Source organism: Cydia strobilella, chromosome 3 (genome assembly GCF_947568885.1).
Source record: "Cydia strobilella chromosome 3, ilCydStro3.1, whole genome shotgun sequence".
NCBI lineage: Eukaryota > Metazoa > Arthropoda > Insecta > Lepidoptera > Tortricidae > Cydia > Cydia strobilella.
Window position 1 is genome coordinate 16,311,749 of NC_086043.1, and position 26,674 is coordinate 16,338,422.

The window sequence follows — 26,674 nt, forward strand, 5'->3', positions numbered from 1 at the left end:
AATCATAGATACCGTCAGCCAGCAGCTCATTCATCGCTCGTTCCTCGCTGACACTACCGTCAGATATAACCGAGTGCTGTAAAAGTGCACAACCGTCAAATACCTATAACAGAGTGCTGTAAAAGTGTTTGTTTTCATGTTCGTGAGTGTGATAATGATACTTAAAATCTTCTGACAATGGTACGTTTTTAACCACATTGATAAAATCCTAAATTTATATAAAATATATTTTAAGGCATTCGTAGACTATGCCCGCATATTGTTATGATAAGGACACCTATGCAAACAAAACATGTTATTTATCTGTGTTTCTTGTTGTTACGCTTTGTAACATGAATATATGGTGTGTAGTACATAATATCATATTTATCATAATTTAACCAAAGAGCCAATTTCAATTTGTTATGTAAGTGTTTAGTGTTTTTTTTTTATTTCTAAATAATAGAAAACAACCCAAACCTTGAAACAACAAGTTATAATATGTTTAACCACTAAATAAAAAATAATATATTTGTCAAAATAATTATCATAAACTTTCTTCCTCACTTATCACGATAAAATAAAACTATGGTACACAGCCAGTTTAGTAATTATAATTAGGTATATCGATTTATTACAATGTTTTCTTTTCTTTCGTTGACTAGTAGACTTTGATATTAAAATACATTCATTCACAAAACGGAATCTAACGAGTTTTCGCTAGATCCGATTGTTTAATCGGCTTACAACTGATTTCTGATTAGATATGTGTTTATTCCCTTTTAACCGTCTACGGTTGTTAACCGTAACTTTAAACGCCAGAAATTTTTACTGTATCTAATTACAACCTGTAAGTAATTAAAATTAATAGTTACTAATTTAAATTACATTTTTATATTAAACCTTAAAATCTCTAAAGTGAAATGGGGCTGTTGAAATCCCGATATAAAAACTTTTTACAAAAAAAAGAAAACTGACTTCAAACGGATTAAATAAAATAGGTATCCTATTTAAGTATATGCGTAACATGTTGGCTCGCAGGTTTACACGTTGTACGGGGTGTGTCAAAATAACTCTTTTTAAGGCATTTTGTCAGTCTTTTTATGCGTGCAGCCTGTGGGTCAAGTGTACGCAGAGATCCCTCAATGCCTTACGCATTCAGTATAATAACGGTTTCAGGGTGTTGTTGGGGTTGCCTCAATTTTACAGTGCGTCGGGGATGTTTGCCGAAGCTCGCGTGGATGGCTTCCAAGGCATAATGCGCAAGAGAGTGGCCTCCCTGATGCGCCGTGTTAGGGACAACCCCAGCAGCCTTCTGAATACTGTTATGGTCAGTTTAGATTGTCCAATAGTTAAAAAGTGGAACGCCATGCACATGGACAGCAGGAGTGCTATTGGGCTGAGTTAGTTATTTAAGTAGTAGTTTTAGTTTAATTTAAGTTATTGTAATATACCTATACCTTATGATGTAATGTGTAAGTTATTGTAATATACCTATAACTGATGTTAGCAACGGATATGTATGACAACTCCCACACCTACCCCCTCAGTTGTCAGTCCGGTTAGTCGTTTCCACTACTACCTACATTCAAATACGTATGTGGGTACATATGTAAGGGAAGTTCCACATATAATCTGTGGTCTTCATCACCAGGTCCACTCCATCAAATTGTTAGTTTCGAGAGGAAATGATTGTCGCTTAAGAATACACTGAAAGAACTACATGTGCCTTTAAAAATTGAGGAACTCCCTCAATTCCTTTATTTTAAAGGTAGTGAAAAAACATACTTTTTTAACAGATTTAAGGTAGATAGTAATAGTACTAGATCTAATAGGGTCTGTAGTTTGCGTCGACGTACCTTGTGACGTGCGGGGGGTATCAACAATCAATCTCATCAGTAGATACCTACTTTTAGAAGAGTGCCAGAACATAACTAAGCCTAAAATAAAAATACGGAAGGTCAAGTGGAAAAAATAAATATCGAAAAAAAAAACATGTGATTACGGAACCCATGCTGCGCAGGTACTCGAACTTGGCCGTTTTTTTTTTGTGTAATCGAAACTCAACACTCTATAGTTACATTTGTATTTGCTACACCCTATTCAGGGTCCATGTGATACCATAAGAAATATGTAAATAAGTACTACTAATTTATATGAATTTCATGTTAACAATTTTTGTTTTGTACAATAAAGTGATTTACTACTACTACTACTACTACTCAAAAATTTACCATGAAAGCAAGAAATAAATGAATACTGAATAATAAATCAAGATCTTCCCGAATAAATAATTCCATACAAAAAAAAATTTCAAAACCTGTTTAATACATTGCATGGTTATTTACAATTTTGTAGTTTTTTGAGCATGGTCACAATAAATAAATAAATAAATATCATAGGGACATTCTTACAGAAATTGACTAAGTCCCACGGTAAGCTCAATAAGGCTTGTGATGTGGGTACCCAGACAACGATATATATAATATACAAATACTTAAATACATAGAAAACATCCATGACTAAGGAACAAACGTCTGTGCTCATCGCACAAACAAATGCTCTTACCGGTATTCCCAGGACCATCGGCTTCATAGGCAGGGTCACTACCGGTCGACCGAACAATAATCTTGTTCCCAGGGTGAAAGTTCCATGTCGCGGACCACAGGCTCCGTGGTGCTACAAGTGGGGGCACTCGAGCTGCTAGCCAGATATTCTATGAACAATGGACGAGCGACGAGCGTGCTGTCCTCGCTGCACGAGTTCAGAGTACAAGAGGCCGAGCAGGTTGGCGGCAAGCAGTGGAATTGGAAGTACTTGAGGGTAAGTTGAATTACCCACTTGATTGATTGATTTTGTTGAATTCATTGATTGAAAGCTGAAACTAAGCTTTCTTAGAAGAGATCTTTCTTTACAGGTAACACCTTGAATCTTAATTCAGTGAAAAATAATATCGTAAGAAGTGATTAAAATACACTCAATACTCTAGCGTAGGATTATTATTATTATACGGTGATAATGTAATGTAATGTACAACAATTTACAAACAGAATTAAAAATAAATAATAAATCACAAAATTCATAAAACAGCACATACCAAGTCAAATACATAGTCATAATGCGGGCATATAAGAAATTATTTAAAAATATCCCAGAAAGGAATAGGTATATTCAATAATATAAGCAGTTGAGCCTTTGGTAGCAGTAAAAACGTATTTTTCGAAAATCATTTTTATGTCACTAGCAGATACCTATACATAATAATAACACTAGATATAATAGGTAGTCGTCTTAATTAATATTACTCTATCAAAAATGTATTGAAATTGGAAAGTTCATAAGCAGGAATTGCCTTCTTATGTTTCTTATCGGACGACGATTATGAGTACTAACAAAGATGAAGTGCTTTAATAGTTTCATTGTCTTTGCACGTGCCATTCATGTTTAAGACATTTTTTCTCTGTAGGTACGTACTTGTTGTAAAAGAATAGCACAGAGGAAAAAATATAAGAAACTGTAAATGGACTCCTGTGCAAAACAGTGTAATAGAAAATTACACTAAGTTATACTTACCTATAAGTAATGAAAACGTAAGAAAGAATCAGACTTGGGCAATATGGTTGTGAACTATTTTGCCTCTTGCTAAAAGCCTCACAGACGCAACAGGACGTGAGGGTAATAATCAGGGACATGATCATTATTATCGATAAAAAATTTGATAAAGCAGCATTGATATCGATTATTTTAGAGCAGCTACAACAACTTAAAAAGATGGATGACTCACTTACCTATTCATGAAGCAGCTGGTTACTTAACAATACAATGCAATTCAATTTGTGTATACGAATATACATCGACTACTGGAGGCTCAAAGGGTTTAAGGGACAAAATGGCGAAAATGAGTTATGAATGCGGTCATACTCAGTTATTTTCTCTCTATCGAATGATGTCATCTACGTCGCGATAGATTGAAAATATTGTCCGTTAAGCCCTATGAAAAAAACTATGCTTGAACACATTTTTCCAACGCATTTTGCCGTATCCACCAATTAAAAAACACTATTGTGAGATATTTACGCGTAACTCCCAGCTTCGTGTACGATACGCCCTTATGCATCAGAAATTCCATTAAATCTGTACTACATATTTTGATGCCCGTTACGTCTATTTGCTGAAGATTTTCCTGTCCGAAATGTACGTTACGACCACAACTAGTAGCTATTTATACGACTGTCAGAGAATTCAATGTAAGAGATACGCCAGCCAATACGTATAATTTCGAGTTTTAGTTGTTGATATCTGTGTTTATGTGGGATGACCTTGTATTTTCCTTTTCAAACTTTCTATTAAGTACTTGCATAGGATTATAAAAATATTGGGATTTAGATTGAACTAATGGGTACTTTATAGTTTAAACTCCTAAAAATCACTGTCTAAACTAAACTAAATACAATTAATACAAAAAGGTTACCTAACTTACTAAAACCTGGACTTTTAAAGAATTACCCTCCACTTAAAATGAACACGCAATGCTTGATAATCTTGATATCTATTTTTTTTTCTATATACGTTGTGCTTCCCTCACATATTACATATCCATCATATATCCATATATGCTTCCATACATGCTATGCTTCTCATGATCTTTAGAATCTCACTAGTGATGACAACTACACACACAAACACACACATACATCACACACACACACACACACACACACACACACGCGCACGCACACGCACACACACACACACACACACACACACACACACACACACACACACACACACACACACACACACACATACATACATACACTCACACGCGCGCACATACACAAACACTTATTTCCAATGCTATTTGCTTTGTTTTTTTTTTCTTGTTGCAGCCTTTTTATTTAATTCTTTTTTTTTTTCATTTTCTTGTCATCTTTATACAATATTACATATATATATGTATATATATCTAGTACTGCGCAAATACATGTATACCTACTGCTAGATAAGATTAAATGTGATCCGGGAGAGGTGGTGCTTCCTGCCGTCATACAGTTTTTACTAGTACGGAGGAATCGTTTCCTGCTCTTATAAACAACATGATGTAAATTAAAATTGTACTTAAAGGAAATAAATAAATTGAAAAATTGAATTGAAATTGAAAAATTGAATTCTATAAAAATAACAAAATACCCAATATTAAAACAACGTAACAGATAAATCACCAAAATCTAATATAAAGGACTAACCTTATGTAAGTCATTTGCCTATTATGTTCGGATTTAAATGCAGAAATAAGTAGGCCCGAACGTACGCTTTTTTTACTACTCTGTTATGTCATAAATAATCTATGAAATAACAAGACTACTATTATTTATAAAAGTAACATTTATTACCTTATATGATATGATAAGAAATTCAAACATAAAAAAACGCTTAAATGCTTTATATTTTTATACTTACTAAAAGCAATGGTCATTTTATCAATAGATTACATTTTATTGGTATGGTTACCAACAATTACAAAAGTTTCAGTATCTAAACTAAATTTGGTTATCGATTTTTACATAGTGATGTACTTTTGATTGATTGATGAGATGAGATATATAAATTAATATAGACGGTAGGATAGCACTGATAGCAGTGATTTTGTTGAAGCAAAATAAAGGAATAAAAAATGCATTACTATACTAAAAATTATACTAAATAGTCATTAGATTTGTGACTAAACGACGATATTTTCCACAGTTTACAAAATAACAGAAATAAGAAAAAAAACTGAACAATTAATACATCTCTATAAGTTTATGGAAAAAAATACGTTCGTAGATCATAGTTAGTACCCAAAAAAAGTGTTTCTTAAATGCAAGTTACCAATATTGTAAGGAAATTGTTGGACTTACGCCCAATGGTACTGAAAATGTTTTATTTTATGTACATTGCTAATAAGGTATACATTTCAAATGGGGCGCAAGACACGCCTCACTTTAAAACACTCATGTGTTTTGGCGTAACGGACATCCTATTTTCGTAAATAAGCGTTGTTGTTGTTGTAAGTTCAACCAATCAGTTTTAAAAGATCTCAGAAAGCTATGAACAAGCTATCAACAGGCATCATTTTATTCAAAGAAATATGTTATCGACACACGATTAAAACTAAAAAAAATGTATAAAAATATCATAAAATGTCACAAATGGATTAATGATTTTTTCATTAAGTATTTATTATTTTTATATGATTTTGACCAATGTTCTTTCACTGATATGTGTTAAAATACTTAAATAACAAGCGAAACCGTCAATGCCATTTAGCCGAGAATAGGCCAAAGGTGTAGGCGCCATCTGTCCGAGAATTATTTTTTCTTGATTTCCGATGCACGTTTTTTCCTTAGACTATATTCATCATATACGGAGTTATATAGGTCTTTGGTACGAGTAATAACATCCTTATTATGAAGTTATAATTATAGGGACTTGTAAAGGCGGTATCAATATTTTCTCCACTGTTCTTCTAAGTACCCGCACTTTCTAATTATTTGTTAACATAAAAAAATGGCACTCTTTTTCTTGTTTCAGGATCAATTCGACCAAAAAGACTTAGAAGGTCTATATAGAAAATATGACGACAAATTAAGGGAATCGCTCATCTATATTTATATATCGTTGTTAGTGTTTTTTTCAACGACCCACATTGGTTTAGTAATTATTAGTACGTACTCAGAGGTAAGTGAATACTTGCAGTTCTTTAAAATAGGCCGAAGGAACATTCCGACGCAAGTACTAGAGAGAATCTGAAGTGGCTATTTAAAAGCGGTACAGTGTCATTAAAGAGAATTCTTATAATAATATGTAGATATGATTTTAATATCTTCACAGTATGATAACAGTTATGTTATTGCGTTAAAAACTTTAACAATATTATATTGATATTACATAACATTTTTTTTATGTTACAATTTATTTATTTTTAACAAATACACTAACTACCTTAAAAAACTAAAATCCGTTCTGAGCCATGCCGGGTCCAAAGGTCCCCAACACACTAGCAGCATTAGCCCGCTGTATGGCGATGGAGACCTGTTGGACAAGCCATGACTCAGAACGGGGGTCATTCCCTTTCTCCCCGAGTCGCTTGCCAAGCTTTCGGCAAAGCTCACGCGCCTCCCGCCCCCAGGGCCCGGCTGTCTCGACGACGACGGGCACAAAGTCGTAGGTAGCTTCCAAGGCAGAGTATTTCAGGCGGTTGCTTTTGGCGGCAGTCAGCACTAATATTTGTAATTTGTAACAAGAAATATTACCTAAATCAAAGCAAATAAAAAATGTTCAAACCCAACTGTGCCAGATTTCATTCGACTCTTCGTAATTTAGGTGTATTAATGTGTTAAGTAGAGACATACTCCTATGCGTTTTGTCACGTTATCATCACAATATAAGATGTCTATTAACAAGACAAGGGCCAAATGTTTCAACAACAGACATTCCTATACATGTTAATGATCAAACTTTGTTCGTTTGTTTAGCAGGTGTTATGGAAATCAACGTATTTATCTTTTGCAATGTACATATTACGGATTGCGGTGCCAATGCTGTTTTTGTGCAAATGCTTCTACAACCCGTTGAAGCAAAGGTGTTTCTGGATACCCATTTTTGTAACGTTTGTCATCACGCTTGACCTCGTGTTCACCGGTAAGGAATGTGATTAATTGTGGTCATTATAAGACATTTTAAGACTACATAGATGAAAGCAGAAATCAATCGTGAATCAGTTATCATTACGTTGTTTTATTCACCGATAACACCGAGTGTTTCACGATAAGCATAATATCAGGAAGTGTGAAAATTACTTTCATATCGCTTGGATGTGAGAAAAGAGCTCGTCTGAAAATTCATTTTATCTCCGAACGCGGCGGTTGTGAGAAAAACTAAAGATGGTGCTTATTTGTGGCGTTTCCAATAACGCTAAACCATTAATCAAAGAGACGCACCCTTCTTAGGTCTCATATATTCTGCAGAAATACAAAAACTCTTTTGTTTTTCTTTCTGCGCTTAAGGTAAAACTGTTTATCTGGCCTTGTTGTTTTATCGCTTTCATTGTGCAAAAAAAAGGTATTTTTGCTTTCTTAGTTAACGTTATGGTTAACAACACGACTTAAGTGGAAAAAAAAGTTTCCGTTTTAAAACACGAATTAACTAATCCTCTAAGTCACATGAAAATTTACCGATTGTGGAATTTAACTGTACCAGTACCGTTGTTTTGATTTCACAGACATTGCAGTACCAATATTTAGTTACTATGAGGGAATGACGCTACGACCTGCCTACTCCACGATGGCACTCCTCTCGATATACATCTTTCTCCCCATGAGGAACAACTTCCTCGCCATCCTCCTCGGTGTTCTAGTCAGCGTCATATACGTATTTATCTTCACCTTTATCACCTATATTGAGGATCCACGGATACAGGTAGTGGTAAGTTCATTTTCATTAAAAGTCATTATTTTATAAGTAATAAGTATAAGTACAAGCAATATACCTATTCTCAGCGACCATGACCCAGGATTTAATTAATCTTGCTGGTTTTATAAATTACCACGCCATGCGTACCTCAGGTTCGGTAAATAGGATATAATAGGATAGAGCGGTACTGTCATAGTAAATTTTGTATCCACAGTAAATTCACTGCCATCTATCGACACACGATTAAAACTAAAAATAAAAATATCAAAAAATGTATTTATATATGAATAAATGATTTTTTTTATTTGCAATATTTACAATATTTGCATTTAATATTTTTATATTATTTTGACCCATGTTCTTTCACTGATATGCGTTTAAATTGTTAAATAACAAACGAAACCGTCAACGCCATCTATAGGAGAGTAGGCCAAAGGTAGGGGCCCCATCTGATCGAGAATCAAATTTTCTTGATTTTCGAGGCACGTTTTTTCCTTAGACTGTATCCATCTATTACGGAGTTATATCTATCTTTAGGTTCGTTAAGGTACATTATTTATAGATTTATAGGTGAGCCGACCTTTTTGTGCTATTGTTTTTTACGTGAAAATGCCTATTAACGGCATTAAGAAATGATACAGACACATGACGCTAACTTAAACAAAATAAAGAAAATCTTTTATTTTCATATTTTGTATTCTAAACGGAACTCGTCAAACAATCTTTTCTAGATGCACATTCGTGGAGACTTTGCTAAAGTAGCAGCATGCTTGGGACATCTTGTAAGTTTATGTTTTAACATTGAGTGTGGCTGTTGATCTTTGTCACAAATATTTTGGCGAACATATATAACAATCACAGATTTACTTAATTTGTTTATTAATCCGATAAAAAATTATATACAAAGTTTTTTATAAACCACGATCAATCAAGAATCGATAACAACCAATGAAACATAATATTTATTATTATTTTATTTATATAATCCACTGGAATTTGAAACGACCGTAGAGTTTGCTGATTATTCATGACTTGCATATTTGTTAATAATATTTTGATAGTCTCTGTAAATAGTATCACATTAAAACCAGGTATCCCACTGTCAGACCGGAGACCATCATCGAGTACCTATTGATAAGCGAGTTTTAGTTTTCGCGGGCAAGTGATTTCTCTTAGAAAGTTTGCTCGCCAGCAGTGTAAACAGTAAACGATCCCAGATTAACTACCTATATCTTTATTGAAATCTACACCTTGCGCGAGAATAAAGTATTTTGCAAACAAATCTCTCTAACTCGAACAAACATTTGAGTAGAAAGTAGGAAAGGAAACAATAAGTTTTTGCTTAGAATAAATTTAAAAGTGGAAAAATTACTGCCTTGGGTGAGACTTGAACTCACGGCCTCTGGATAGATACTCCAGCGCTCTGCCCACTGAGCCACCAAGACCTCATGAATAGTCAGCAAATCTTCCCACTATATGGGTCTAGGGGACCCTAGCGACATCTACCGTAAGAGTGTTACACTTCTTAAACGGCCACCGGAGTTCCAAGTCATATTGGAAATTCACCAGTTACGATGTGCTACCCATTCTAAATTAATTTTTAACAAGCAGAAACGTCTGCGATCGATGCTATTAAGCTTAGAATAGAACTTGAACTCACGGCCTCTGGATCCAGAGGCCGTGAGTTCAAGTCTCACCCAAGGCAGTAATTTTTCCACTTTTAAATTTATTCTAAGCTTAATAGCATCGATCGCAGACGTTTCTGCTTGTTAAAAATTAATTTAAATAAGTTTTTGTCAAAAAAAACATACAAAATAAAATATTAAAATTATGAAAACGTCAGTTAATAAGTTTTATCTAATACAATCAAAACACAAAGCATTTGCGGACGAAACGGAATAAATTTGTAATTATTCACTTTCTGGTCATATCTCACTCTACAGCTTTCAACTACAGCTCACGGTGGGTCAAGTAGAAACTTTACACTCTCTTTGTTGATTAATTTGTTTGATACAAATCAATCGATCGATTAAATTGTACTCCGGTAATCAATACCTAATAGATATTAGATAGCCTATTAATAATGGGATTCCCCACGTTTTAGGTGGCTTCAGATACACTGTACCTTATCGGCGTGAACCTGATGGGCGTATACTTCAGGCTTATGAACGAGATAGTGACGAGGCGGTCGTTCCTCGACCGTCGGGCTTGCGTTGAGAGTACGCTACGGTTGAAATTCGTCAAAGATCAGGAAGTAAGTGCGAAATTAGTCTAGTAGAAATGAGCATGGAAAATCTTATATTAAATCTCTCATCCGCATTGAGCTAGTGCGAAACTCTCTCTCTGTAATCGCTCCCTCATGGCTGAGGATCGTGGTCATCGGTGGATGTGGATGCTCCACACTTTGTTTTTGTGATCTGCCTCCATCGGTGTCTGTTCATCGCGTCTCTGACGATCGAGCAAAAGTTGGTTGAGGATGGGGTCCCTTTTGCTTCATCTAGTTGAAGACCGTCCCCGCCTCGTTTGCACTCCAAGTTTCCAAAAATGATCAGCTTTTCAAGGCTTTCATCTCCCCTCCTCATTATGTGGCCGAAGTATGACAATAAGCGCTGCTGACAGACTGTGGATAGGCGAGTTCGGACACGAAGCTGTGAGAGGATCGATACATTGGTGCGCATGGCGGATCAGGGTAACCTCAACATACACCTCCAGCAACACATCTCAAATACATCGACCTTTTTCGGCCTAGTATCGTCCATGTTTCCACGCCATAAATATGGTGAATACTAGAGCGCGTACTAGCCGGGTCTTGGTGGTGATGGTTATACTCTCTTCTTCCAGATAACATTCAGTCGGGTCATCGCGTCCTTAACCATACCAATACGCGTTTTTATCTCCGGTACGCAGTCGCCATCATCGTAGATCAGTGCGCCCAAATAAACATAGTGGTCCACGATATCAACCCCTGGAATGATGTTAATTGCAAAACTATATATAACTTAAACCCATACAATAAACGTACAATAATACAAGGAGGTCTGTACCGAGCAATACCTACTACCTATGGAGGCTGGTGGATGTGGTGAAAAGGGAGCAAATACATGATGAGATCAAGCACTATGGACTTATACTTAAATGATACCTCAAGGGGCCCGCTGACTATCAGTCCGCCGGAAGATATAGGCCTGTCCGTTGTTCGGAACTGTCAAATTTTTGTTCTAACTGACAGGTCGATATCGTTCGGCGGACTGATAGTCAGTGGGCCCCTTTAGATTAGATTTGGGAATAATGTTTTTGAATACGCATTCCGAAATATCGTATAGTTATTATTTATTTTTAAACTATTACAATGTAGTGTTTGCCCAGGTATTGGCTGACGTATTTATAAATGGTGCTATGTATTTTCATGTCACTGTAAATGTTGTATTGACGTGTAAAAGATCCCTTGAGGATTAATTACAGAATACATGTTTGAATTTTGAAATATGAAGTTGAAATAACAAAAAAGTAGATAAGTTTGTCACAGTAGTTAGGCGATTGCGACTATAATATGGGTTCGATTTCGTAACGTTATGCGTTAGTTTCCAATACTTAACAATTTGCTTTCAAATATTTCAGGAGCGCCTCATGTTGAGCATCATTCCGGAGCACATAGTATCGAGAGTTCGTCAAGATATTCGTACCATGTTTCTTGGTATACAGTCTCATACTGTATGCTACACTATGAGATCATTCAAGTATGTTTTTTTATGTAGTACCTAAATTTGTATTGTAGTAACATCATGTCAACATTTAAAATTTAACAATCACAAATAAACTTTAAAAGAGACATAGGACAGCCATATGAATGCAAACGAAGTAGGTAACAAAATGGAGCATGACGCGATGACGCAGCCACGATCAGATAACTAGCTAACGACTATTAGCTTGATATCATATAAATAAATATTAAGTAAAAAAAAGGGCCAAGTGCGAGTCGGACTCGCGTTTCAAGGGTTCCGTACATTACACAATTTAAACAATGTATTTTTTATGTGAAATGTCTTTATAAAAAACCCTAAGTAATTAAGTCCGACTCACGCTTGACTGCACATTTCTAATAGGTTTTCCGGTGATGTAATAGGTAAAGATCTAGTTTGTGTATTTTTTTCAAAAATTTTGACCCAGTAGTTTTAGAGATAAATGGTCATTTTTTGGATATTTTCTTGAATAACTTCTAAACTGTTTATCTTAAAATTATAAAAAAAAAATATTTGAGATTTTCACAATGAGCTCTTTCATTTGATACGAGTATGTAACGCGATATAGTTTGACAAACTTTATTTTTTAATTTTCTCATTTACCACCCAAAAGTGGCCCCGTGTTTAAAATTAATTTGTTGACGTTACATGTCCATCTTTGGGTCACAAACTTACATATGTGTACCAAATTTCAACTTAATTGGTCCAGTAGTTTCGGAGAAAATAGGCTGTGACAGATGGACAGAAAGACAGACAGACAGACGCACGAGTGATCCTACAAGGGTTCCGTTTTTTCCTTTTGAGGTACGGAACCCTAAAAAAGCAGATTCTTCAGTAAAACAAATCTTATCAAAATTTAACCTGCAAGAAACTAATAAGTCAATACCGGAATTCCCCTCAATTACTTTCTAAATACGCCCTTCCTATAATCCGAGGTGAAAGATAACTAAATCATTCGCAAACAAACTGTAAATACATACATCGCCGATAAGTCCAATATTAGATTATCCATAAATTAAATTGATTCACTGACTTACATTATGAATAAGTAGTTACGATTTTTCTGGTACTTACATTAACTTTATCTTTTTACATTTATACGACCAATTGGTCGTTATTCGTACCTAAACCAAGCATTTGTAATCCCGTTTCTAGAAATAATTTAAATCAACAAAAATAAACTTTTTTATGATTTTTAAGATTGAATTAATTAATGATTGGTCACCGATAAGTCAAATCTCTATATTACCTTAAAGTGGCTTAAAGTGACTCACTACTGATCTATATGTGGTAACTAAAGAACATGTACCGTCAACTGGGGTGAATACGGATAACTGTGTACAATATTTGTATTGTATTATCGCGCTTCTGAAAGGTTTTATTATTTAAATGATATTACCAATAAGATGCCGCTAATGGCAAGAAACAAAAAAAAATGGACAAAGGAAGTCCATATGGTATTTTTTAAGCATTTTTATAACATTGCTCGTTATTTTATTCAGTACCGTATATAAAATCCTCACCCAGAAGAAATACATGTTATTTATACTCACAGCACCTGTTCCGCCCCGAGCTTGCTCGTCCGCCCAGAGTTATACCATTAATTGTTTTAAAATTTCAGCCAATTGTACGTGGAAGAGCACGATAACGTGAGCATTCTTTATGCGGATGTCGTAAATTACACCATGATATCGACCACGCTATCGCCAATGCGGATGGTGGAGCTTCTGAATGAGTTATTCGGCAGATTTGATGAAGCATCTGAGGTAAAATATTGTTTTTGGATATTGCCAATTCATCGTCGGATTTCAATAATAGTTACTTATCAATACCTACACCTAGTGCATAATTATTTTCCATCGTATTTTCTCGGAATAATACGAACGTGTCTTGCTGTTTCAGTCAGTCTCGGTACAAAAAATACTGAAGTACCATGACAAATAAGTACGAACGTTTCCGAGAAAGTACGATGGAAAACAATTATGCATTACATTTGTAACATAGACTGCATAGGTGCACCTAAATATCAAGCGACTTGAATACAATGTTGTTGTTAAGGTATATTTTGCACCATTCCATTTCAAGATAAAAATGTTATCGCATGATTGACGTTCCCTAAGTATAATGTAAAAATCAATTTTGAAAAATAAAGTATTATGATTTTATTATTCCCTAACTTATTCTAGGTTTCATGAAATAAAACTATGTAAACGGATTATATCGCGTATATTGAATTTATAATACATCCTATTCATTTATTCATTTATTTATTCTATAGCGGTAACCGAAGACAATTCTTTGACATTATCGACATCTAAAAGTATTAGACACGTTCGCTGATTAGATAGTATAGTGGCCTGGCCTTTTCTCGAAAAGTCTTCTAGAAATCGATTTTTGCTCATGGGCCATTTCACGCCAAGCGGGCAGCGAAAAAAGTGTCAGGTCATCATATAATTTGCTGATATTTGGAATAATTATACTACTCGATGTCCTGAATTTGTGTATATTTTTATTTTATTTTTATTCGGCACCATTTCCGGTTTAGAAACATTTAAAAAATGGAAGAAATCAGAGAAGAGTATTTTCAAAAGCTGATGCAGATGCAGATTTTTTTTATTTTTACTTCAAAATGTAGCTTGTAGTTCATAAAAAATACCTGAAAGGTAGGTTAGAAAGAAGTAGAAAGTTAAATTTACAAAAGATATTTAATATTAGATAAAATTAAAATAAGTTCATCAAGACCGTGGGTCCTTTTTAACTGAGCCGACACAGATTAGATTAGATTAGATTAGACAAAAATCGCGAAACAAATCCTTAGTAAAGGATCACTTCCCTTAGTGGCAGCAAGCAGCACTGGTAGTGGCCAGCTTCAGTGTTCCGGATCCGTGTCGGACTTCACTGTTCTGGATCTGGGCCCAGTGGGCCCGCACATGGGAAGGTCCGGAGTGCGCTGCAGCGTGCGTCGCGGGATTGGAGAGTCCCAATTTCAATCCCACACTTGGTCCCTAGGATATTGGAGATTTTAGAATATGCACTCAACAGTGACTGCGACTAGCGACCCTTATGCATGATTTTAGTGTTCACGGATGCGGCAGTCACAAAGATAAATATTAGTTTACAATATAAAATAAATTAAAGTAAAATTATTCCTATTAGTAACTTAAATTAAATATTCACAACACTTACCCGATCCGGGGAAACGCAGTAGACGCACAGTCACGTCACGTCAAGGTAGATACGAGTATTAGCGATATATAAATAGCGATAAAAAAATTAAGGATATTTAAAAGATTATTTGCAACAATCTCTCACAGAATATATATATATTCTTTCCTGGCAGATTACCGAACGAACACAAATATATGAGATGACAAGCGCGATAAAGTCGGCAGTACAATTTTTTACTTTTTTCTTTTAAACATACCACGTGGGGTACCAAATGAAAGGGCTTTGTTATTAGATCATTAATATATAACATACTGTAACATTTTTACTATTTGGTCTAACAAATTATTAGAAAACGTTCAAAAATTTCACAACCCAGAGTTGACTTTGAACTGCTCTAAATAGAAAATGACTGAATGGATTATTCCAAATTTTATACCAAATGACTCTAAATATCCTCTATATAATGTCTAAAAATAATTAACCGGATATATTGAAAAATAAATAAGTACATCAAGTTAAAAAGCAGTATAATTTTCTGTCACATTAAACTGCATCTAAGGGAAATTAAGGGTTTTGTGACATTACGAGGAAGATGTAAGTAGAATCTAATTTATTACTTTTCAGGAGTTTGATGTTCTTCGCATAAAGTTCTTAGGCGACTGCTACTACTGTGTTAGTGGCATCCCGAAGCCCACAACCCAACACGCCAAAAACTGCGTAGATTTAGGCCTCGATATGATTCACATCATTAAGGACGTTAGGTAAGTACTACCTACTACTACCTACCTACTAAATAACAGTTCATATATTATAGATTTCATTTTAACAGTTAGGGATTCTTTACTACATATTAATAAACTTTGAAGTTTAATTTATGTAGACCTACACCTGGGCATATTTTAATGTGAGAATGTAGTACATACTTTTTATAATCGGAGACACAATTTTGGTAGATTTCGATTTTGAAGATCGTTTCTGAGCGTGTATGTTATACAAGCAAGTGGTTTTCCTTTTTTCTAGATTTTGATTGGCGTTAACAATTATCGATCGTCACCTTGACTATAATGACTGCATTTTGAAATTTACTTATCACTTTGTAACTTTTTCTCGTTATTCAACTAATATTTCTAATAACAAAAGTAAGCTTATCTTATCTTATTGAAAATTATTTTTATACAAATATTTAAGTTCATTATCATTATATTATGATGTCAAATGACTAGTTATTTTTTAATAATTTGTTGCAACTCCTATATATCAACAATATTTGCAAATAAATAACATTTATTGAAATAATAAATTTCAGAGAGAAGCGATCATTGAACATCGACATGAGAATCGGGGTTCACTCTGGACGGATCCTAAGTGGATTAATAGGCATGAGAAAGTGGCAATTCGATATATGGTCCAAAGATGCTACTATAGCTAATAAGATGGAGTCTACGGGGAAAGCAGGGTAAGAAAATAACTACTTGTAGCTAGTAGAACACAATAGTCATGCCTCCCTTTTGTTTTAAAGCATAGTTCATATAGAATTGGTACGCACTAGAAAATTGATATTTTCTTAAGCAAACAATATAACAAAGTTATGAATGGTGAATTTCAAATAGTAATGTATTTATTTAGCTTTTAAATATGTATAAATAAAATCTCTGTTATGTAAATAATCACGAACTTTTTTCGTAATGGACCCCATCATGTTCTGCACAACACTTTTGTCGACATTCTTGGCGTATTGATCCCATGTAGATCGCAGCGAATTGATATCCTGGACAATTTGACTAGTCATGTTTAATTTTTTTTTATGATTGCCCAGTAGTTTTCGATAGATCGAAATTGGGGACAATTCGGAGGATTCATCTCGCGGGGTATGTAATCACCCTGATTATAAGTATACCATGCCAAAACTTTTTTTTTAGTAGTGGCAGCTGGCTAAATCAGGCCAAAATTTCACGGGACTGTTATCGATTTCTAATAAATGGCAAAACTCATTTCTCTAAGCACTCTTTAATATAGACTTCATTGTTGACGATGTAATAAAACTTTTCGTCTTAAGGCCGCAACTTCAAATTCCTTGTCATGTCATATATTTTTGCGAACTTGTCAAGTTTCACGAACTTATATTTTTCGGAAAGATCTCCTCTACTATCAGCCATATAAGACCGAACCAAGTAGTTGATTAATATCGACTTTTACATACGTCTCGTCGTCCAACAACAAGTAACCTTCGAATTTTGTCAAAACTCGGTCGCACAATAGTCGAGCTCGTGTTTTAACGTGTTGGTTCTATTTAACGGTCCAATTTGAATGTTTAATTGCTCGATAACTCTTAATAGCCACCTCTGAGGCGAATCATCTTTACAGTACTACAACGACATTCTATGAATTTTCGTGATAAATCGTAATCAGGCAGTCCTGGATTTAGTTTGACTGACCTTAGGACTTTTTTCCAAAAATCTTATTACTTGTATTATACCTCCGATTAGTTTGTATCTTCCTGTTGGCGGATAGAGTCTCCTTGCAACGTTTTATGACCCTACAACAAACACTAGTTTTTCGCATCTTAAGCGACTTTGCTGTCTTCGTCCCGGACCGATAAGAATTCGCGAGGTATTTGTGCACGATCAATCTCTTTTTCTCAAGTTCCACGGTCGAAAACTTTAAAATGCATAAAGCCAGCAAAATAATATTTACACCATGAATACTTTGAAGGTTGGTGATTGAACTGTAATTGTCAATTTTTTCCCGCCATGAAAAAAATAAAATAAATCCAACTAATTATGTGCCAATTCTATATGAACTAGGCTTTATAATATATCGTCAGGTGACAACCAAAACTCACTATTTACAAAAATAAACCTTATTTACGTATTAATATGGTTCACTATGGCTATTAACTTGTGGTAGCAATTAGTGAGTTTTGGTTGTCACCTGACGATATATTATGTACTTATTACCGTAAAACCCGTTGTTAATGAAAAACCTAGCTAGTTTTCTCTTAAAACGAGTTTTTACGAAAACATATATGTGTTAATTAAAATTACTTAAATATTTTGTCAAAAATATCACGGAGGAAGTCACTACTAATAACTAATGTACTAGGCAAGTGCCTATATCGTTTAACGTAAGGTTCGTAAGTATCGTTTTAACGGAAGGTTTTTACATTTCAGAAAAGTTCACGTGACTAAACAAACCCTGGAATTATTGATAGACTACGCTAGAGAATACATAATAGAACCTAACTTTGAATCTCAAAATGATCAGTTTATTATAGAAAATAAATTAGAAACATTTTTACTCTCGAGGCCAGACAGAGTAAGTTCTTCACTTCTTCATACTCGTCAACTAAATCTCAAAATCTATTTTACGACCTATGTAATTTTACTATATAGAATACAAGTATAGACGCCACGAGACCAGAAGGCTGGCCAGTATTTTGATCAACGCATTAGCATTGCCATTCAACGTGGCATTTCGGCCACAGCCTTCTGGGCACACTGCGCATCGGCAGTGACTTGGAGGACATGTTTTATTTATAGGGCCTTTATTTTAAGTTTATTTACTCGTATAGTTTGTATTATTATTTTGAAGCTTATTTATAGTTTATTGTTACTGTTTATTTAATTTTAATTAATTAATGTTATAATTGAATTAAGAAGGTATATATTTATTATACAACAAAATACAAGTTGTATTCACTGCCAGGGGGCGTGGCCTAGGAACAAACTTGTATGACGGTGAACGCACATGTGTGTTGGTGGCAGTGAATGTGTTAAAGTTATTTGTCATGTAAAATCATGAATTTTATTTTACTTTCATTATAAGCAATTAAGTAATTTGATGTTAAATAAATAGTACAACTACCTTGATGTATTTTTGAAACTAACTTATTTGCAGACTATTACAGAATACAAGCCGTACCGTAGAGCATCAGTTGGATTCAGCAAAATGATTAAAAAGAGAGTAAGTCAACATCTATTAATAAATAACCTAGTTTTAATTGCGTACCTACCTACTCGGCTGAAACTAAAATACATCTTGAATTTGTTTGTGTTTAAAGTGTTTAAACTGTTGTGTGGTACAGTGAAATAACTCGAAGGTAACTCGACGCTGTATTTCCAGTAGCGGTCGGAAAATAAAAACCAATCCAATTATCGGAGAACCACAACTTTTATGGATGAAAATTTGGTAGAATATCAACAGATGTTAAAAGCAGCCGACGCACAAATGGCAAAGGAAATCGAAGATATGACCAGTGGCAAGTAAGTAAAAAGAACACAGTATACCCTGTGATTACCTATGTGAAATTTATCTGCATTCTATAAACATACAGTACCGGTCAAAAGTTTAAGTTCACCCTTTGTTTTCGGTACAAATGAGCTAAATATATTTTTTTCCAGTTCGGATGTCGAAATTAGTTTCCAACTGATCCGTTATTGTTTCCAGTGATGTTTTTGATTAGTCAGACACAATTTACGTACATTTCTAAACAGCTCATTCCCTAAAATCTTATAGGCATGACGGGCTACAATTAGAACCACATCGAATTGCGTCGGTAGGGACACCCGACGTGTCCGAAGTGTGTGTGTATGAATTCATATTATCTGACTAAAAGAGTGTTTCAGTTTCTCAGTCTAAGGTAACCGACATAGCTCTTAGGATTGTACGTTTAAAGTGGCGAGGGAACATGGCTTAGCTCAGCATTTGCCGTCATGCCTATAAGATTTTAGGGAATGAGCTGTTTATAAAGGTACGTAAATTGTGTCCGACTAATCAAAAACATCTCTGGAAACAATAACGGATCAGTTGGAAACAAATTTCGACATCCGAACTGCAAAAATCTATCGCACACAAGTACTCATTTGTACCGAAAACAAGGGGTGAACTTAAACTTTTGACCGGTACAGTACATACAAAAATTACATTTTAGGGAGCATTTCAAAAAAGAATCAAAACTGAACAGATTTACGTTGATGTTCGAAAACTACAAACTTGAGAAGACATTTTTATTACTACCGGACCCACTTTTCAAGTATTACATCACATGCTGTCTCGTCATATCTTTACTGATAGCATTCGTAAATGCATTGACTACCGACTGGTATGTATACTTGATGTAGTGACGATTAACTATTAAGATGGTTACTGAAATAAATACTAGTCAATATAATTATGTTTCAGGTATTGCTGTTTTCTCTGGTACACATTTGTCGCCATCCTTTTTCTCATAGGGGGCCTTATAATCATGCAGCCGCTAACTTGGTTTCAATTTTTCTGGAACAAATATAAAGGACTGGAACAACCTCGGAATCGCTTCCTACGTAGGATATACGATATATCGGAGAGTATTACCAGATCAGCAAAACTAAGGACAGCAATATATTTGCTTATCAGTTTCTCGTTAGCTGCAACTTCTATGGTCAGTGTGATCGAATGCATAGAAGTTAAAACCGACGACCCTGATGTTCAAGCAGTCACCGTTTTGTCGAACTGTTATTCTTCGTGGGTAATATTTGTTATTATTTTCGATAATCGGTTCTTATTTGCGTATTGCAATAAAATGTTCTAAATGTAATGTTTGTCTTTCAGCACGTGACACAATGTTGGGGTTTAGCTTTACTACTAAACTTTTTGTTTAGCAGAGTATTTTTCATTTTTAAATGGATCGTGGCTGGTGGAATGACCATGTTTTACCTGTGGGTAGTGTGGGAAATGAAAACCTCATTTTTCGCAGAAGATGCTACATTTAATGTGGGATTGGATCCCCGGGTATCTCACACACTATCCGTCGTTTTTATAACCATCACATTATATTTCATAGATAGAACCACTGAGTATAGGAACAGACTAGATCACTTGTGGCAGTTGCAGCTTACAGAGGAACAACACGAAGCTGAGACTATGCTAAAGGTTAACAATATGCTTCTAGAAAACATATTGCCGGCACACGTAGGTTTGTATTAGACTAGATGTTAATACAATACGGTACCTGCATATAGTCGATATCAAATTCATTAATTCATATACTAATTAAATTTTCAGTTCAAGTATACTTGGATTTAAATAGATCTATAGACGAACTTTACTACGAAAAATATGATAACGTGGCGGTAATGTTTGCGTCTCTGACAGACTACAAACTGGGCATTGAAGAAAACTCAGACGATAAACTAATGTTAAGTATATTGGATGAAGTGATATCAGATTTCGATAGACTCCTTCTGACGGGCACATCAGTGTACAAAGTGGAAAAGATTAAAATGGCTGGATGGACGTACATGGCCGCCTGCGGTTTGGATCCTAACAGGAGAGAATCAATAGACGACTCTTATCATGACCGCCAACAGAATACTCCTTACAGCCGTGCGATAGTTATCACCATGGTCGAGTTTGCTGCTGCAATGATGATGCAATTACAAAATTTTAACCGTGGATCGTTCCAGTGTTTCGAAGGACTGAATCTGCGCATTGGTAAACATTTCATTGTGTGCATTTTCACTTTAACGTGTACTTCCCCCCCCCTCCCCCCCGTGTGTGTGTTGATGGTGTCCCTCGCGTTCAAAAATATATTACTGTGATAGGTACCTACGTATTTTTCATAATTTGAACAATATAGACATATAAAACGTATATATTAAGTTAATGATTGCGATAATAATTTAGTGCGTTAATACGCACAATGTAATTATTTTACATTTTTAAAGCAGCGCGGGTAGCAGTTTTTGAGGTGTCCCTCGGTATAGTATCGACATTTTACATGTGGCGACATTGATATTTTTACAATGAAACGTCCATAAAGAAAGATGACGTCCCTAATCTACAGGGTAGGGCAGATTAAGTGTCCTACTTAGTTTGTTATGCCATTTTACTTAAATATAGCGGAACGTTTTTTAACTATATTTTATTTTTTATTAATCGAGGATTTATGCGTGCTAAAACATATAGATATTAATGTAAGGTTCATATTTCGGAACATTAAGCGATTTAAAAAACAGGATTTTCAATAATCAGGCCCGAACCTGGTCGAAATCATCTGCTCGTGTCAAAAATAGCGTTCGTGAGCGTATTCGGCGAAATCTAGCCCAAGGTGCAAGTAAACTCGCTAAAGATATGAAAATACCCCGACGATCAATGAGACATGATCTTGGATTGAAGGCCTACAAAAAACAAAAAAATCACGGATGAACAGATACCCAGAAAAAAGCTAGAGTGAAAAAATGTAGGGGCTTGCTAGCTTGGCATGAGGGCGACGAAATTATTTTTTCCGACAAAGATATTTCAATTGCAAGATAGCCACAATCAACAAAATGATCGTGTTTACGGTGCCTCATGGGGGGATATTCCAGTACTCGTAGACAAATTAGCCGTAGAGCGGTTTCAAAGGCCGTCATGGTATGGGGTGCCATATCACCTAGGGGTAAACTACCACTGCTCTTCATTGATCAGGGAGTAAAAATTAACCAAGACTATTATATTCAGAACGCGTTGCAGTCATATGCTAGAAAATATCCGAAAGTTGTATGGGGATGACTATTATTGCTTTCAACAAGACAGTGGCCCCGTCTCACAAAGCTACACAAGACTGGTGTCGAACAAATTTGACAGATTTTATACCGTGGCAAGAATGGCCTACCAGACTTGAATCCGTTGGATTTTTCTATATGGGGATACATGCTCAGCAGGATAGGGAGCACACAGGGAATGAATTTAAATTCATTCTATCATCGGTTGGTCAATATATGGGACAATATACTAGATGAGGTAGTGCTAGCCGCGTGCAACTCATTCTATGGTAGAATGCGTAAATTTCTACAGGTTAAAGGAGAGCAATTTGAGCTAATGAATTAATTTTGTAAATATAGAGTATGCTTAAAATAAAAACAAGTTTAATATTAAAATTTGAAGTTTTGTTTTAATTTTATGGCTATTTTAAACTAGGACACTTAATCTGCCCAACCCTGTAGATTAAATTTTTTAATATTTTTTGTATTACAAATTTATAAAAAAAGAAAACCCTAGTTTTTCATTGTGTCAATAACATACTAAAAATCATAGAGAATGGAAAATATTTAGAGGTGGAAAAACATTTTCTTTTTTTGTTTGGACGAGTACGAGCTACTAAGAGAAGGGTTTTATAGGTGTTATGGTTTTAACTCGCTAGAGGAAGCAATGGCATATTCATTTCAGATGTATTTTAAATAAAATATAGAGTTTGCTGCTCTAATTCTGTAACTTCAGATTAATTTCGTATATATGAAATCGTATTGTTATCATCAAATTCTAACCTTTTATGCCGTTTTTATAGGTATCTCTAACGGAGAAGTTGCAGCTGGCGTAGTTGGTTCTAATAAACCATTGTACGATATTTGGGGACATGCAGTCAACATGGCTTCGCGGATGGATTCCACGGGTTTAACTGGCAAAATCCAAGTAAGAAATAAAGAATAAAGATTTCAAAAATATTGTATTATTACCTACAAATATATAAATTCTAATAATCAAACACTATTTTGTTCAACAGGTGACAGAAGAAACAGCAATTATTCTGGAAGAGTGTGGAATTGTAACGATGGTTCGCGGTGAGACATTTGTCAAGGGAGCTGGCTACATCAAAACGTTTTTCGTTCCACTTGACGAAAATTACGACTTAGTTAAAAGGGACTTGTGTACAGGTTACCGAAATCGACACTACAGTGCGCGCAATATCACCTCGTCAGAATCCGACTATGATCCTGATTTACCTGTTAATAATACTAGACAGCTGTCTGGTAATAGCGGTAGGCAGCTGTCAGTTAATAGCGAAAAACAGAATTCAGTCAATAGCGATGGTAACTTTGAAGTATCGTCGATCATCGAAGATATAGAAGACGAAAACGACACCGAAATTCTTACTAGCGTAACATCAAGTAATTCTATTAGTGATGATATCATATCAATGTACAGTGATACATATTCAGACTCCGAAAATGAAGTTATGGAAACTCGTTGTTGATATTTTGTAGTAATCTCGTGAAAAAACGTACTGTCTTACTTAATGTCTAAAGTCTATGATCCGAAAGGATCTACCACATGGAAAAAACGGGTCTTCGATTAGAAAACTAGAATGTCTCATGTCCCAACCAGTGATGGTGCCTTTTTTATATGATTAGTTGTAGACTAGCGCATAAGTAACAATAATGAAATTGTAAAAATAAAGTATTTATTATTAAGTTATAGATTTATTTTCTAATAATCAATATGCTTTAATAAGCTCTATTCTAGCGTATTATCCTAACTTTTAGTAAGTCTTTTTTAATAAAAAATACAAAATAAACATAAGTATTACACGATTTAAACGTAAAACTTAGATTCTCACGCGTATATTGCTATCATCTCTCAAACACTTGGAAACATTGTACAATACATCAATGCGATCCTTTCCTGGTTTCTTGTTGCATTCTTCTAGAGCCTTCCTGAGAACTGCTTGATGTTGTTTCGGTACAAACTTCAGGGCTTCATCCTCAATAAAGTATCCATTTTTCTTCACAACTTTAAGATCTTCAAGGGTGCAGTATAAAAACTTCAAGAATTTTTCATCTTTCGTTCTATCTTTACTTCTTAATCTTTCTAGTATATCTAAATTGAGTCCATGCTTGCTAGTACATTTGATAGCACTTTCAATTGCTTTTGCCGCCTTCTCTGATTCTAGTTGTATTACCTAAGAATAAAATTATATCAAAATTATTCAGGTAGTGCGATCAGTCTACTTATATAGTCTGTCAAGCATGTAAAAGAATCGATTTCTGGTTATAAACTTGACAAAACATCATGTAAATTAAACTAAACTAATTCTTGCCATCTAACTGCTTGACCGATTTCGATGCGGTTTTCAGTTTTTAATGTAAAATTTATGAAACTTAAATATTATATACATACTTGTATATAATATTAAATATAATGTAGTGTATTGTAATAGTATATTGTGTATTAAGGGCGGTAAACAAGAATTCACAAAGGAGTGTGAATTGAAGCCCGAAGCCGAAGGCAATGTTTTTCATTACACTTGCGAAAAAAAAACTGCCTCATTTCAGACGTAGGTCGAAATTTAGGATTTACGGACCGCATCGCCTAGCAAGTGTGATGAAAAAATACATTACAGCCCTAGGTCGAAATTAAGGATTTAGAGACCGCATTGCCTACGTGATTAAGTACGCCTAACACCCTTTACGGGCAAGTGTAATGAAAACACCTTTAGTTTCAATTTTTTTTCTGAGAGGTTACATTCAAAAGAAGAATTCAGCATTTTATTTTTTACTGGTTAGTTTTCTTAGAAAATATTTTATTTATATATTTTTTTGAGTTCACAGCAATGAGGATGGCCGCTTCTCTATACAAACGTAGTCCCCATTTTCCTTTTTGGATATTAACATTTTATGGAAAATACTTTTACATAATTTGATGTATATTAACTATAGCTATGCCCCGATTTTTTGATTATAGTAAAAAAAATTAGGTGCGAAAAACAGATTTCATGCAATTTTTTTAATGCTCTTAACTCTTATAATATAACTACGCCCCGGACTCGCACGGGTTACATAAAACCTTCCTCAAGAATTACTCTATTGACAGGTGAAAACCGCATCAAAATCCGTTGCGTAGTTTTAACGATCTAAGCATACATAGCGACAGACAGACAGCGGAAAGCAACTGTTTTATACTATGTAGTGATAATTAAAAATTCGAAAAAAATTGAGGTGCTTTTGAAAAAATCATATGTGCAGCTTATTTTTTTTTCATAATGAGTATGATTAAGTACTACCTCTTACTACACGTAATTTGAGGTGACATACATGCCATGGCATGGTACTATGCTTTTATCCGGATGAGTATTATTTTCAAGCTAAGGCGGCATACTAACTCACGAAAAACTTATTTTCCGAATTGTAAATAGAGAAAATTTACTTACCACTTCACAAGTACACTCCAAGGCAATAATCAAGCACAAGGCGGTTATGTAACGCATTTTAGATAGGTACACTGGTCGTAGATGGAAATGCAAGGTTGGTTGATGCAGCGACCTTTGAAACCTAAGTGAGGTCTAATCTATTCAAATCCTTTTTATATAGCCTACATGGGTTGAGGATAATTTAGTCAAGCTGTTCGTTAGGTTATATAAAAAGTTAGTAGAAGTTAAGTTAGGAAACTGATGTCATTCATAATTATAAATTTTTCCTTATTTTTTCCATTCAAGTACAGTAACTGCTTATTTTACGTTTCTGATTACGTCAGCCAAGCGTAACCTTCTTAGCATCTTAATTTGACTAACGAATATTAGATTAGGTTATACAATACCT

General features: G+C 34.8%; 2 protein-coding genes across 4 annotated transcripts; one reads left to right on the top strand and one right to left on the bottom strand.

Annotated features, from left to right (window-relative positions):
- Nucleotides 1-89: 89 nt before the first annotated feature.
- Nucleotides 90-24,453, top strand: LOC134755976 (adenylate cyclase type 2-like). 3 transcript variants are annotated; one of them, XM_063692703.1, is made up of 19 exons: nucleotides 90-180; nucleotides 2,620-2,802; nucleotides 6,553-6,699; nucleotides 7,497-7,662; nucleotides 8,243-8,445; nucleotides 10,538-10,687; nucleotides 12,052-12,170; nucleotides 13,795-13,939; nucleotides 15,966-16,102; nucleotides 16,648-16,797; nucleotides 18,512-18,656; nucleotides 19,239-19,304; nucleotides 19,467-19,603; nucleotides 20,272-20,442; nucleotides 20,523-20,847; nucleotides 20,931-21,294; nucleotides 21,384-21,812; nucleotides 23,647-23,771; nucleotides 23,863-24,453. In XM_063692703.1, exons 1-19 carry the CDS (start codon nucleotides 178-180, stop codon nucleotides 24,331-24,333), a joined length of 3,636 nt encoding a protein of 1,211 aa, XP_063548773.1. In that variant the 5' UTR covers nucleotides 90-177; the 3' UTR covers nucleotides 24,334-24,453. The 3 variants fall into 3 exon arrangements, with proteins under 3 accessions (XP_063548773.1, XP_063548774.1, XP_063548775.1); XM_063692704.1 differs by having other exon boundaries at nucleotides 7,500-7,662; XM_063692705.1 differs by lacking the exons at nucleotides 21,384-21,812; nucleotides 23,647-23,771; nucleotides 23,863-24,453 and having other exon boundaries at nucleotides 20,523-20,843; nucleotides 20,931-21,027.
- Nucleotides 24,454-24,661: 208 nt separating this feature from the next.
- Nucleotides 24,662-26,430, bottom strand: LOC134756294 (uncharacterized). The gene is made up of 2 exons (XM_063693125.1): nucleotides 26,287-26,430; nucleotides 24,662-25,038 (listed from the first exon to the last, which is right to left on the bottom strand). The coding sequence occupies exons 1-2, from the start codon at nucleotides 26,341-26,343 to the stop codon at nucleotides 24,685-24,687; spliced, it is 411 nt and encodes a 136-aa protein (XP_063549195.1). The 5' UTR covers nucleotides 26,344-26,430; the 3' UTR covers nucleotides 24,662-24,684.
- Between the last annotated feature and the right edge of the window lie 244 nt (nucleotides 26,431-26,674).